The sequence below is a fragment of the Cnephaeus nilssonii genome (genome assembly GCF_951640355.1).
Source record: "Cnephaeus nilssonii genome assembly, chromosome: 13".
Taxonomy (NCBI): Eukaryota; Metazoa; Chordata; class Mammalia; order Chiroptera; family Vespertilionidae; genus Cnephaeus; species Cnephaeus nilssonii.
This window is the reverse complement of record NC_137084.1, coordinates 2,609,202-2,622,513: the sequence shown is the minus strand read 5'-3', so window position 1 is coordinate 2,622,513 and position 13,312 is coordinate 2,609,202. Positions and strand designations below refer to the sequence as shown.

Here is a 13,312-nt window from a genome sequence, read left to right as displayed (position 1 = left end):
TGGATTCTGCATTGAATAGATTTGTTGAGGTGTCGGGCGTGGGCGTGGGCTGATGTAGAGGCTGCGGATGGTAGTGAAGCCCAGTTCGCTGGACGCGCATGCAGGGCGTGTAGTTGCCTGTGGTACACCCAGGAGGCCTCTATGCAGGCCTTTTTCCTTAGCCACCTAAACAGTCTGGTAAAGAAGTCCAGGTCATCCTTTACCAAGACTCCTGAGATTTACTCCCAGATTGAATGTCCTCCCTGTTCAGGTGTCCTGATGTCAAGTTCAGGAAAGGAAGTGGCCCCAGGAGTGAGAAGTCTGATGGCTAGCGCCTCCTTCCACCCACTGGTCTGACCGTGGGCAGTCGAGATGAAAGCCAGAGCTGTCCTGCCGTCCACACGGGTGCTTTAAGAACCAGAGATCAATGGGAATGGATCGGACCGAGAGCTGAACTGGGAAGTGCAGATTAGGAAGCGGAAGTGATCTTAGGGTTCCAGAAAACTTGGCTTTTGAAAAAGCCAGGTGAACGGGAGCGTTTTGTGACCAAGATGAACCAGAAACCAGCTGATGGATAGTGTGCATTGGGACCAGTAAAGGCAAAATCTGTAAAAAGAATTTTTTAGAGATTTTTTAAAATTATTTTTTTATTGGTTTTAGAGAGGAAGGGAGAGGAACATCAATGATGAGAATCATCGATCGGCTGCCTCCTGCATGACCCACACAGGATCGAGCCCGCAACCCAGGCATGTGCCCCTGACCAGAAATTAAACCGTGACCTGGTTCATTGGTTGATGCTCAACCACTGAGCCACCGCAGCTGGGCAGAACAAGTAATCTTGAAGCAGAAGGGACATTTGCTAGCGGGTCTGAAACGTGGGAAGAAAATAGTTGGGGTGCCTCAGTTCCAACCTGCACCCGCTCGCCGTGCTTGCTAAAAATGCCTGTCCTGTGCCGCGCCAACCACAGTCTAGAAGCCCCCGCTTTAGGCCCCAGTGACTACACGCCCTGTGCTGCCCGCGGTGTGGAGAAGGGAGCAGCTTTGGTCCGGGAAGTGCTGTGGTGGCAGGGGCGGGCCTTGCCCTGGTGGCTGGCTGAGGCAGGGAGAGCCTCGTCCTGTCCACCAAAAAGGCTGTGGTCCACGTCCCAGCCAGGACACACGAGAGGAAACTGATGCTTATCACCTCGATGTTTCCTCCTCCTCTCTCTCAAATCAATAAAACACCTTCTGGTGAGGATTTTTAAAAAATGGTACTGAGCCCCAGCTGGTTTGGCTCAGTGGATAGAGCGTCGGCCTGCAGGTCCCGGGTTCGATTCCAGTCAAGGGCATTTACCTTGGTTGCAGGCTCCTCCCCAGCCCAGGCCCTGGTCGCGACGTGTGCAGCAGGCAACCAATATGTTTCTCATTGATGTTTCTGTCTTCCCCTCTTCCACTCTCTCTCAAAATCAATGGGGAAATATCCTCAGGTGAGGATTAAAAAGGGGGACTAACCTTTGGATACCTCTAGGTTCAAATCCCAACTCTTACTATTTACCCTCACCACCTTGGGACACGTGTTAACACCTGACGTGATGTCCTTCGGCCTCGGGGTCGCTGTGTGGACTCAACAACCTGACGGGCACTGGACGAACACTAGTTCCCACAAGTGGCTGCCACGGAGCCGGGAATCGGAAGCTGTGTCCTCAGTGCTTCCTGAATGCGGCCGGACCTCCGCCCCCAGACGGCCACACAGTCACCACCTGACAGTGCAGACGTACGTGTGGATATCCCAGCAGGCCGCCGCAGCTCGCGGGACAGGGCTGCCGCTCTGTCCTCGCCGGTCTCCGGATGCCGGTGCCACGGCGCCCAGCAGGGCCCTGACCAGCTCGCTGGAAAGGCTAGCTGCGCGGGTCCTCCGCTGCCTGGCCTGTTGTCTGATGCTCTCCTCGGTGTGACTGTCCACTCAGGTGGCTCCAACAAGCATGAGGAAGACGCATTTATGGAGCCATCCGCGGGAGCCACGGGGCGCCAAGCGTCCAGGCAACCACGAGGTGAGGGAGGGAGGGGCCTTCTTGTTCCGATCGTGTCATTTTCAGCCAGTCGTGCTCACCCTCACGTGGTGCCTGCTGAGTGATGAGGCACTTAATCCACGCTGGGACTCGTGGCAGGCTTTCCAGCTTCCCGCTGCCAGGAACCAGTTGTACGGTGCTCGGCTGTGCTGCTTCATCTACGCCTGCCAAGTGGCAGATTAGGTTCAAGTTGATCTCTGGAGTCCCTTTGGATTATAAGCCACCTCTCCCCTCCCCACTGAGCCTTCCATTCATTGTCTGTGCTGCTGGGGGGGCGGCCTTCACCACGGAGCCTCTACATGAACAGGCTGCTCTCCAGGCTAAAGCCAGCGGTTTTCTTCAAGGCAGGGCTGGAGGAAGCAGTGTGAGAAGCATCAGAAATCAGGACGTTAGTGGTGTTTGTGACTGAAATATCAGAAATGTCCCTACCGGATGTTTGGATACTGTTCCGGGGTTGATCAGACCTGCCCACTGTGGTTTCTGGACGGACCCCAGAGCAGTGAGGTGGCCAGGGCACAGAAGGGATAGAAAACAAGAAACAGCTTCAGTGGGTTGGACAGTGGGGACCTGCGTAGGATGAGAAGGGGCCTGGTCACAGGAGAAACGCAGAGGAATGCTTACGGGCCTATTACTTGGACTCAGTAAGTGCAGCTCTTCTAGGATTCCTCTCAAAAGGGCCCTTGACTCAAAGTGGATTCTGCCATGGCTCCTGGCGGCCTCTTGGGGCTAAAAGACAAAATGGCACCACAAAGCAGATGGGGAAGTTTTAACAATTAAAGTATGTGTTCCTTTCATGTTAATTTGAAACTTTAAAGTAAGTGACCAAAAAGTATTGGCGAATTAGAATATGCTTCTTGCAATTACTCCGGCCTCCCCTGCAAAGGAGCTGCGACCTGTGCAAGGGTGAGGCAGGCGCTGGCTCTGGGCGGGGGTTGGGGTGAGGGGGTGAGTGGGCTTTGCAGGGTGACGGGCCTGAAGGAGACATAGAACCGGCAGCGCCTTTGGGTCCGCACTGGGTCCGCGGGCTCAGCCTGAGAGCAGCGCTGGGAGAGCCTGCCTTCTCCCGCAGTGCGTGAACTTCCAGGTCCCACAAGGAAAAGGCCGCACAACAGAAAATACATGTTTATTATAAAATAATGTTTGCTTCATGATGGGAATAGAAAAATAACACTATCAGCTACTCAAAAAGGCCTGGCGCTCAGCCTCCGAAGGATGGAGGCCGAGTCCCTTGGAGCTCCGTGCTGGTGCGGGGCAGGCGGGCACGGCACACGGGGCGGAGTGGCTCAGGTCCTGTGGGAGCCATGGAGCCTACATGGTCCACACAGATGCTCTGGCCACGGTGATCAGAGAGGAGAGCGAGTCCTCGGGAGCCGGTTCTGAGCGTGGCCGGGAGGGGACAGCCTGCCCGCCCTGTGCTGGAGTGGGAGAGTCTGAGGCTGAGGGTCCTGCTTAGATGGTGCCCAGGGGCCTTATGCTCGGTTTGGTGCCCAAACATCTGTGCTGGGGAAAAGCTGCAACTCTCCCTCGGACCAGGTGACCCGCCTTCTCTCGCCGGTGTGGCTCAAGGACCAGAGCGTGAGCGTCTCAGCCGCTGAGGGCTGCGGGCTGGAATTTTTGGACTTCAAATCCTGTCCATACTGATGACAGAAAGAAAGGCACAAATGTTAGAGGACCGTGAACAAGAGCAGCTGGCCTGAACTGTTCGAGCTTCCAAGCCTCCTGGCCCCGAAGAACAAGGAATCATCTAGTATCTCTTCCCTAGGGGGTAACGCCTCCCCTAAATGGGAAGGGCAGTCTCACAGACACCCTTCGCCCCCTTACAAGCCTACTAGACCCCTCAAGCTGCAGAAACACAGTGAATCCTCCCCTAGGGTGGCAGGGGAGCCCGCCCCTCGGGGACACTCCGCGCAGACCTGGAGAAGGCGGCCAGCGTGAGCGCCGCCAGCAGCAGCTCCGAGCCGCAGAAGAGGAGCAGGATGCCGTTCATGATGGCTTCCAGGCGGAGCACGTAGGTCTGCAGCAGCAGGTAATACGAGGCCATCACGGCAGAGGGGAAGGTCAAGGCCACGCTGATGGCCAGTGGCATCTTCCGCTGGCAGAGGTTTCCCTTTGTACCTGTCAGACACGGCCAGGAGTCACCTCCAGGCCGGCTCCCCTCGCTCAGAGGAAAGGTGGTGGGCGCGCAGGACTGGCAAGGCAGAGCGCGATGCCGAGGGGACGCAGCTTTATGAATCGGGTAAAAGGCAGAGGCGTGGAGGAGTCTGGGATTGGAGTCATTCACCCCAAAGGGCCTGCTGCCAGTCTGGCTCCCATTCACGGGGCGCTGGATCTTTATTGGGGGGATATTTCTTTTAATTATAAAAATAACATATAATCATTGAAAACTTTTCAACTAATATATAAAAAATAATTTTGGAAAATATAGAAGGACCATGCTCACTCCCTGGAGAGAGCTGTTAGTAGATGTACACCGTTTCAGACTTTTGTATGTGCCTGTACTCACATGTTATTCTGATAAAAACGAATCATTCTCTAATATGTTTTGCAACTTACTTTTCCCCATTTAATACAAGTTAGGCATCTCTCCACACACACTACCTTATTCTTTTTTAATGGTTTCATTAGACTGATTCTATAACTCATTGAGCTGATCCTGCGTTGATAGATGTTCATGTTGTCTCTAGCTTTGATGTCACACACTATGTGGCAACAAACATTCTGACAGATCTTCTGCACACCTGTGGAAGTGTGTGTTTTCAGCCAGTTTTAGAGGTGAAACTGTTAGGTCTAAGGGTACAAATTTTTAAACAATATATTTTATTGATTTTTTTACAGAGAGGAAGGGAGAGGGATCGAGAGTTAGAAACATCGATAAGAGAGATACATCAATCAGCTGCCTCCTGCATACCTCCCACTGGGGATGTGCCCACAACTAAGGTACATGCCCTCGACTGGAATTGAACCTGGGACCCTTGAGTCCGCAGGCCGACACTCTATCCACTGAGCCAAACTGGTTAGGTCTAAGAATACAAATTTTACAAGGCAAAACTATCAGTGAGAAGGACATACTAATTTATATTCCCAGAGAGTCTGAGGCTATAGATGCCCATGAGCGTGGGGCGCTAGGCCCCATTCCGCATGCCTGTTCCACGCCGGGCCGGGCGTTGGGAGCCTCTCAGCTGCTGGGTGGAAATGTTCTCTTGTTTCAACTTACATTGACTAGTGAGTGAGGCGTTTTGTCATGTTTACTGGCTCCTGTAATTTCCCTTGTGAATTGCCCATTAGTTTCCGTTTCTGGTGTCTACAATTCGGTTGCCTTGGCCCTGGCAGGTGCGGCTCAGCTGGTCAGAGCACCGTGCCACACACCGAAAGCTGGCAGGTTCCATTCTGGTCGGGCGCATGCCGGAGGCAACCAAACACTCTCTCTCTCCCTTCCTCTCTCTGAACCATTTAAAACCAGGTTGTGTTTCCTTCGCGATTTATGTGCGCCTGCACCATTGTCCTTTGTTATAGGTATTGCAAGCGTGTTTTTTCTGTTTGGAGTTATAACAGTTTTCAGAGATGAGACATTCTACCTCGGAGAGATGTGCTCTGTATTTCTGGGGATATAAAGCTTGTCCTGAGGAAAGTCTTGTTCGGAGAAGCGGAGGGGAACTTAGTGCCGATCTGTACAGGCACACTGTCCTGGACCTGGCGTGGCAGCCCAATCCATTCTCCCAGGCACTGGCGAGAGGAGCCAGGCGCTTTTATGGTAGTCAGGCAACTGGGAAGGAATTCTCTACTCCCTCCTGCGACTGCCCACGTCTAGCCCTACAGAGCAACAGACAGGCAAGTCTTGACCCAAAACATAAAGCAGCTTGAAACTTCAGAAAGAGAGGAATGCGATACGGCACCAGATCCAATCTCTTACTGTGCGCCCAGGCCGTGTGCTTTCCTTGTAGGTCAAGTTAGACACCAGCTCATCGCCTCAGGAACGGGAGCGTCCTCTGGGCGGCACTCACCGAAAAACAGCCGAACCACTTCAATCCCGAGGTAGAGGAGGAGCATCACCGCGTCCAGCACCAGGTTGGTGGTTGGATATGGCAGCAGGAGACCTGCCAACACAAGGCCGGCGTTTGCCAACAACACGCAGCCCCGCAGGCTCCCGCACACGGGGGGGTAAAGAGGACAAGGGTCCTATCGGCTCCCCATGCGCTGGGCAGGGAGATGCGGGCAGGAGCTGTTAACCTGATGCGGGATCGGCTCACAGTGCGAGGGGTCTGTTAGGGGCAGGCTTCTTATGATGGAGTTTTTGTTTTGTTTTTTAATATATTTTTATTGATTTCAGAGAGGAAGGGAGAGGGAGAGATAGAAACATCAGTGATGAGAGAGAATCATGGATCGGCTGCCTCCTGCACGCCCCCCACTGGGGATCGAGCCTGCAACCCGGGCCTGTGCCCTTGACCGGAATCGAGCCCAGGACTCTACAGTCCGCAGGCCGACGCTCTATCCACTGAGCCACACCGGCCAGGGCTTATGACGGAGTTTTACTCCCAACTCCAAAGCCTGTGGGACTCCACTCTCCAACATGATGAGATGGACATGGGACACGGGCTGCTGAGTCCTTCCGAGAGTCACCCAGGGGCTTGAACAGAAAGTGGACTTCACAAAGAGAGGTGGGGCTCAGAATGGAGGAACCCACATCCCCAAACACAAGAAATGTGTTGTTCCACTTATTTATGCATTCATTGGCTGATACTTTTATGTGCCCTTGTCTGGGATGGAACTGGCAACCTTGGGGTATGGGGACGATGCTCTAACCCCGTGGTCGGCAAACTGCGGCTCAGTTTGCCGACCAATGCTCTAACCGACTGACCTACCTGGCCAGGGCCCCAAAACAAGACATTCTTGCTGAGGGGCTCCCTAGGAATGGCTCTCAAGGAAGCCATTCCCTACCTTGCTGGGCAGAGGAGCAGAAAAGTGGGCTGAAGTGGGGAAGGGATTTGGGGACACGGGCAGTCAAGCCCCATGCCTTACCTTTATACAAAAATATGAAGAGTTCCAGCAGGAAGTAGGTAGCAAAATACCAGCCGTTCAGAAAGAACAGGATTTCCAGGGGGGTGGAGGACAACCGCTTACCTGCAAAGACGGGCCCAGAGGAGAGGGGTGAGCGGAGGGCAGCTCGCCCTCTTTGAAGGGTGTGTCTCTAACTTGGAGAAAACGAGGTCGCAGCAGGCGGGAAGGGCCGCTGGGGACCCTCTGGTTGCAGATAATGAGGGTGGGGGGTGAGCACAGACGTGGAGGGGGCTTCCTTCAATCCGGTTCCTTCCTCGGAATCACAAACTCCACGCTTTCGGCTTCGGGGTGGCAATCCCGTCCCCTCTGCGATCTCACCCCGTCACCATCTGAGGGGAAGCTGGCGCAGAACCAGCTCTGGCTGCTTCGAGGTCCCTCCGCAGGCTCCGTCACTGAGCGGCCAGAACGGGCCCAGCCGAGGACGGGGGCGTCGGAGAGACCCGCCCCCCGGACCTTCAGCACTCAGGCGGGCGGGGCTGCGGACCCCGCTTCGGACAGGGAGGAGACGTCCCTCTCCGAGAACGGAGGGCGGAGGTCGCGCTCTGGGAGACAGGGAGGAGCGGAGGGGACCAGGAAGCCACTCACACACCTCCGGAATCTCACCTCGCGCCGCCATCCTCGGTCCCCATGGAAACTGCTTACGCGGCCGCCGCCGCTCCGGAGCAGTGAGGCGCTGCCGGAAGTGGGGACTGAGCGGCCCCAACTTCCGGCCCCTCTGCCCGCCCGCGCACTCTATGGTTAGCGGCCCGGAGGTCTCTGAGCCGTGGGAGTGCGTGCGGGGAGGAGCGCGCTGGGGACGTGGGCCCCCCGAGACTTGGACCCGGGGCGGGGCAGCTCTCGGGCCCCCCGCCCCCAGGTGCAGGCCCTGGCTGAAGTGGTCAGCTGTGCCCGCCGCTGTGCTCAGGGGCGGAGCGTCCACCTGGGAACCAGGAGGTCACGGTGGACTCCCGGTCGGGGCACAGGCCGGGGTTGCGGGCTCCATCCCCAGTGTGGGGCCTGCAGGAGGCAGCGGGTCCATGATTCTCTCTCATCCTTGATGTTTCTATCTCTGTCCCTCTCCCTGCCTCTCTGAAATCAGTAAAATATATTTAAAAAATAGGTATTTGAAGTGATCAGTTGTGGCCATGTGACCTCGGGATTGGCCCCACGATCCCCTTTTCTAACATCCGTCTGAGAAGGAGGAACGGTGTGCCTGCCGGTGCTCTGCCCATGCGGGCCGGGGTTAGGGGTCATTTGTCTAGCCGGCCGCCTTTGGGGGGGGGAGGGGGTGGTTGTGCGTGGAATGGACCAGGTAATTAGAAGGCACCGAACTGAACCCGAACCCGAACCCGAACCGGAGGCTCCTTTCAAGGAGCACAAAGCAGAGCACGTGAAGGCGACGCGTGATCAGCACGTGACCCGCACGGAGCGGGCCGGGGTCCCGGAGAGGACCGAGCACTCCGCATTGGCAGCGGTTCCCAGAGGTGGTCCGCAAACGGGGTTCCGACGCCTCGGTGCGGGGAGCTGTCCCGGTGTGTGCCTCCCGCGGGGGAGAAGGAAGAGGGTGCTGAGGGGCCGTCAGGGCGGGAAGGAAGCTGATGGCGCGCGCAAACCAGGTAATTTGAGTCGCGAGACTAACTCTAAGGACCTGCCGGGACCCGCTGGCTGCGGGGGGAGGGGGGGGTCATTGTTACTTCCCACGACGGGACGGAGCAGAGCGACTCCCTGCACCCGGAGAGCAGCTTGCACGTGTCTCCTCGTCCGGGGGAGGTGAGGATGCCAGGTAAGACAGTCGGGTCTTGAAAGCAGGAATGTTTACTTTGAGGGGCGCTCAGAGGTGTGTGGGCCGGTGCGCACGGACGCTGAGCTGGCGAAGCCACGGGCTCTGTGATCTATGCTTTGCCTCTTGGCTCCACATGGACCTTCAGTTCCCGTGCTGCGGAGAGGCCTGGACCCGGCCCTCCTCCCCGGTCCGCGAGGCACTGGAGGGACCTGGGGCGGGAAGGGCTTGGCTCGCGCCCCAAGATCCACTGGCCTTGCAAGTGCCGGGGCCTCGGCCACCAGGGGGCGCTCTGCTCCAGCTGCTCCTAGAGCAGGCTCTCCCAACCCGCTGATGGACCCCTACCTCGTGCACCTGCCCCTCAGCCCTGTTTACTGATGCCCTGGACCGGCTTCCCAAAGCCCTCTGGGCTCTGTGTACGCAGCCAGTGCCCAGCTCCCCCCTCAGCTCATCCGCTTCGGCTCTTCTCCCCAGAGGGTCGATTCCCATCACCTGCCACGCCCTGTGGGGCATCACCCCCCCAGTCCTCCTGCACACGGAGCTCCCGCTGTTGGCGCACCGGCCCACCCGCCTTGGCTCACCTGTGCCAGGAGGGTTGTTTACAGGCCTCTGGTCGGAGGTTCATTTGTTGTTAATTTCATCACCTCTGTTTGTGGTGTGTGGTTTTTCTCTTGCCACTTTCACGATTTGCTCTTCATCTTTAGCTTTTAATAATTTGACTGTGGTGTGTGTAGGTGTGGCCCTGTGTTTTATTTTATTTTTTTATGTATATTTTATTGATTTCAGAGAGGAAGGGGTAGAAACATCGATGATGAGAATCATGGATCAGCTGCCTCCTGCACGCTCCTACTGGGGATGGAGCCGGCAACCCCACATGTGCCCTTGACCTCGGACCCTTCCTTCCACAGGCTGATGCTCTGTCCACTGAGCCAAACCAGCTAGGGCAGTGTGGCTCTTTAAAAAACCCCAGATATATATATTGATTTGAGAAAGAGAGGAGAAACATCAATTTGTTGTTCCACTTATTTATGCGTTTCTATATGTGCCCTGACCAGGGATCAAACCCATAACCTTGGCGAATTGGAACAAAGCTCTAACCAACTGACCTACCCATCCAGGGCTGCCTTCCTTTTTTTTTCTAATCAAGGTGGGTTTGTGGAGCATCTTTAAAAAATCTTTTTCTGCCGGGCCAGTGTGGCTCAGTGATTGAGCTTGGACCTATGAACCAGGAAGTCACGGGTCGATTTCCGGTCAGGGCACATGCCTGGGTTTTGGGTTCAGTCCCCAGGAGAAGGTGTGCAGGTGGCAGCCAGTCAGTGATTCCTGTCATTGATGTTCCTCTCCTTCCCTAACCCTTCCTCTCGGAAATCAATTAAAATAATGATAATTTAGTCCTCTCTCTGGACTTGCTAGTGGTTGTTCTCATGTGCAGACTTTGTGTGTAGAAAAGTCGAGTGCCTCAGGATGTTTTCTTCCATTCCTCCCTCTGCTCGTGGGCGGAATGGGGCTGTTCACCTGAGCCCACTCGGGCCTGAGGGTTGAGGCCGCGCTCCAGTTCCTGGTGAGGAGCCCTCCTGAGCTTTCCCCTGAACGCCCGTGCTCCCCGCCCCTCGCAGGCCTGGGTTCCAATCACCGGCGCGATAAGCCGGTCAGCAATTCTGTCCTGCTTTTCAGAGGTTTGAGGCTGAGCTTTTTACAGCCTCTGTCCCTGCACAGCTCCGTACACAGGGAATTCGGTAAACATCTTGAGAAGCTGAGTTACTGCTTCAGGTTCCCCCGCGTCCCCCCCCTGACCCTCTGGCAGTGTGAGGCTCCCCACCCCCAGTCCCCGCCCTGACCCTCCGGCAGTGTGAGGCCCCCCCCCAGTCCCCGGCCTGACCCTCCGGCAGTGTGAGGCACCCCCCCAGTCCCCGGCCTGACCCTCCGGCAGTGTGAGGCACCCCCCCAGTCCCCCCCCTGACCCTCCGGCAGTGTGAGGCCCCCCCCGCCCCCACCCTGACCCTCCGGCAGTGTGAGGCACCCCCCCCCGCAGTCCCCCCCCTGACCCTCCGGCAGTGTGAGGCCCCCCCCCCCCGTCCCCACCCTGACCCTCCGGCAGTGTGAGGCACCCCCCCGCAGTCCCCCCCCTGACCCTCCTGCAGTGTGAGGCTCCCCCCCCCGTCCCCCCCTGACCCTCCTGCAGTGTGAGGCTCCCCCCCCCAGTCCCCACCCTGACCCTCCTGCAGTGTGAGGCCCCCCCCCAGTCCCCACCCTGACCCTCCTGCAGTGTGAGGCCCCCCCCAGTCCCCACCCTGACCCTCCTGCAGTGTGAGGCCCCCCCCCCGTCCCCACCCTGACCCTCCGGCAGTGTGAGGCACCCCCCCGCAGTCCCCCCCCTGACCCTCCTGCAGTGTGAGGCTCCCCCCCCCAGTCCCCCCCTGACCCTCCTGCAGTGTGAGGCTCCCCCACCCAGTCCCCACCCTGACCCTCCTGCAGTGTGAGGCCCCCCCCCCAGTCCCCACCCTGACCCTCCTGCAGTGTGAGGCCCCCCCCCAGTCCCCACCCTGACCCTCCTGCAGTGTGAGAGAGGAAGCTGCCCTGACTTCCCCGCAGCCCTCCCCTGGGCCGTGCTGGCCTCTAGCTCAGGCCCAGAGTGAGCACAGGCCCCGGGGAAGTCTGCTCCCGGTCAGCGCACCTGGCGGGGCTTCTCCCAACTTTAGAATCTCAGGCCCTCCAGCCTGCTTTCTGTGTCAGCAGTTCTCTGAGGCCTTTTAAAGAGACGGTATTTATATTTTATCTACTTTTTCTACTTCCTGATTACTGTATGGTCAGCCATAAACAACTCCATCCTACTACACGTCTCTAAGCACTTTTAAAGTGTTTACTTTCTTTCTCTGAGCTTTGAAAGCTGACTGTTCCTAAGGAATCAATTTACATCCTATCTTAAAAACCTATTCCTACTGCTAAGTGAAAAAAAACACAAAACCCAAACTATGTTACGCCATGTTCCCCATAATCACACTGTGTGTGAAATAAAATACATACACACAGCTGTCCCTCGGGATCCGCTGCGGATTGGTTCCAGGACCCCCCCCCCCCCACGGCAAACACCAATTCCAAGGATGCTCACGTCCCTTCTATAAAATGGCATAGTGTTTGCACACACCTACATACACCTGTGTACTTTGTCATTTCTAGGTTACTTATAATATCTAATCTATGCAAATGCTATGTGAATAGTTGTTATCCTGTATTGTTTAGGGAATAATAACAAGAAAGTCTGTACCTGTTCAATGCAGATAATCACGAGAGGCCTAACGAGGTAATACCCGTCAGCAACAATGTATCATGTCCCCGCCCCCTAATATCCGTCAGCAACAATGTATCATGTCCCCGCCCCCTAATATCTGTCAGCAACAATGTATCATGTCCCCGCCCCCTAATATCTGTCAGCAACAATGTATCATGTCCCCGCCCCCTAATATCCGTCAGCAACAATGTATCATGTCCCCGCCCCCTAATATCCGTCAGCAACAATGTATCATGTCCCCGCCCCCTAATATCCGTCAGCAACAATGTATCATGACCCCGCCCCCTAATATCTGTCAGCAACAATGTATCATGTCCCCGCCCCCTAATATCTGTCAGCAACAATGTATCATGTCCCCGCCCCCTAATACCCGTCAGCAACAATGTCTCATGTCTCCGCCCCCTGAACATTTTTCACCTGCAGTCGATTGAAACTGTGGGTGCGGAACCATGAATATGGAGGACCGACTGTATTTGAGGATTTGAAATAAATGAGTGGGGTAGGATTATGGCAACTTATTTTGTAAAAAAGTTTCTAAAATTTTCCATGGTCTATAAGGGAACATAAATCAGCGCAGGTTGTCAAGGCGGGGAGGGGCAGAAACCCGGGCTGAGCTGCAGCCGGGGAAGATGAGCTCAGAACTCGTCACGGAACTGTGTGCTGTGGGTGTAGGGGCTGAAGGCTCCGCCGGCTCCAGTCCCGTCCCTCGGCGGTGAGGCCGGGGGCTCCGCTGGCCTGAGTCCTGGCTGCCGCCGCTGCCTGGGCGACGAAGGGAACCGCACAGCTGACTCCCAGGCCAGGAAGGGCCGTGAGGGCCGTGAGGAAGCAGGCATTTGGTCGCACTCGTGGCTTCAAGACAGAAGAGAACCCAGCCCTGACTCGGAGGCACAGAAAACTGCCTTTCGGGCTATCCGTGAGCTAAGGGATTACACTTCTGCGAGATCCTTTATGAAAAGATCAGGCTAGTAATTATTTTTGAACTGATGAAGGGATAGTAGGTATAGATGACAGCTTTGTTAGGACTTTTTAGATCACTTTTTCTGATTATAGGATATGGATCGTAGATGATGTATTTGGGCATTGTACCTTTTTAAAAAAATGTTTTGATTTTAGAGAGGAAAGGAGAGGGAGAAATATGGGTCAGCTGCCTTGCACGCCCCCTACTCGGGATAGAGCCCGGAT

General features: G+C 55.9%; 1 protein-coding gene across 3 annotated transcripts; it reads right to left on the bottom strand.

Moving 5' to 3' along the window:
• Positions 1 to 3,134: 3,134 nt before the first annotated feature.
• On the bottom strand, positions 3,135 to 7,746 carry TMEM216 (transmembrane protein 216). 3 transcript variants are annotated; one of them, XM_079789273.1, is made up of 5 exons: positions 7,686 to 7,746; positions 7,044 to 7,145; positions 6,029 to 6,121; positions 3,941 to 4,142; positions 3,135 to 3,664 (listed from the first exon to the last, which is right to left on the bottom strand). In XM_079789273.1, the coding sequence occupies exons 1-5, from the start codon at positions 7,696 to 7,698 to the stop codon at positions 3,649 to 3,651; spliced, it is 426 nt and encodes a 141-aa protein (XP_079645399.1). In that variant the 5' UTR covers positions 7,699 to 7,746; the 3' UTR covers positions 3,135 to 3,648. The 3 variants fall into 3 exon arrangements, with proteins under 3 accessions (XP_079645399.1, XP_079645400.1, XP_079645401.1); XM_079789274.1 differs by having other exon boundaries at positions 7,672 to 7,722; XM_079789275.1 differs by lacking the exon at positions 7,044 to 7,145 and having other exon boundaries at positions 7,146 to 7,720.
• Between the last annotated feature and the right edge of the window lie 5,566 nt (positions 7,747 to 13,312).

What these genes read in the sequence shown, in the direction of transcription:
- TMEM216 (XM_079789273.1), bottom strand. An exon ending in CTTCATATTTTTGTATAAAG is followed by an intron (nt 6,122 to 7,043) that starts GTAAGGCATGGG and finishes TTGTGTTGGCAG; the next exon opens with GTCTCCTGCTGCCATATCCA. An exon ending in AGTGGTTCGGCTGTTTTTCG is followed by an intron (nt 4,143 to 6,028) that starts GTGAGTGCCGCC and finishes CGTGTCTGACAG; the next exon opens with GTACAAAGGGAAACCTCTGC.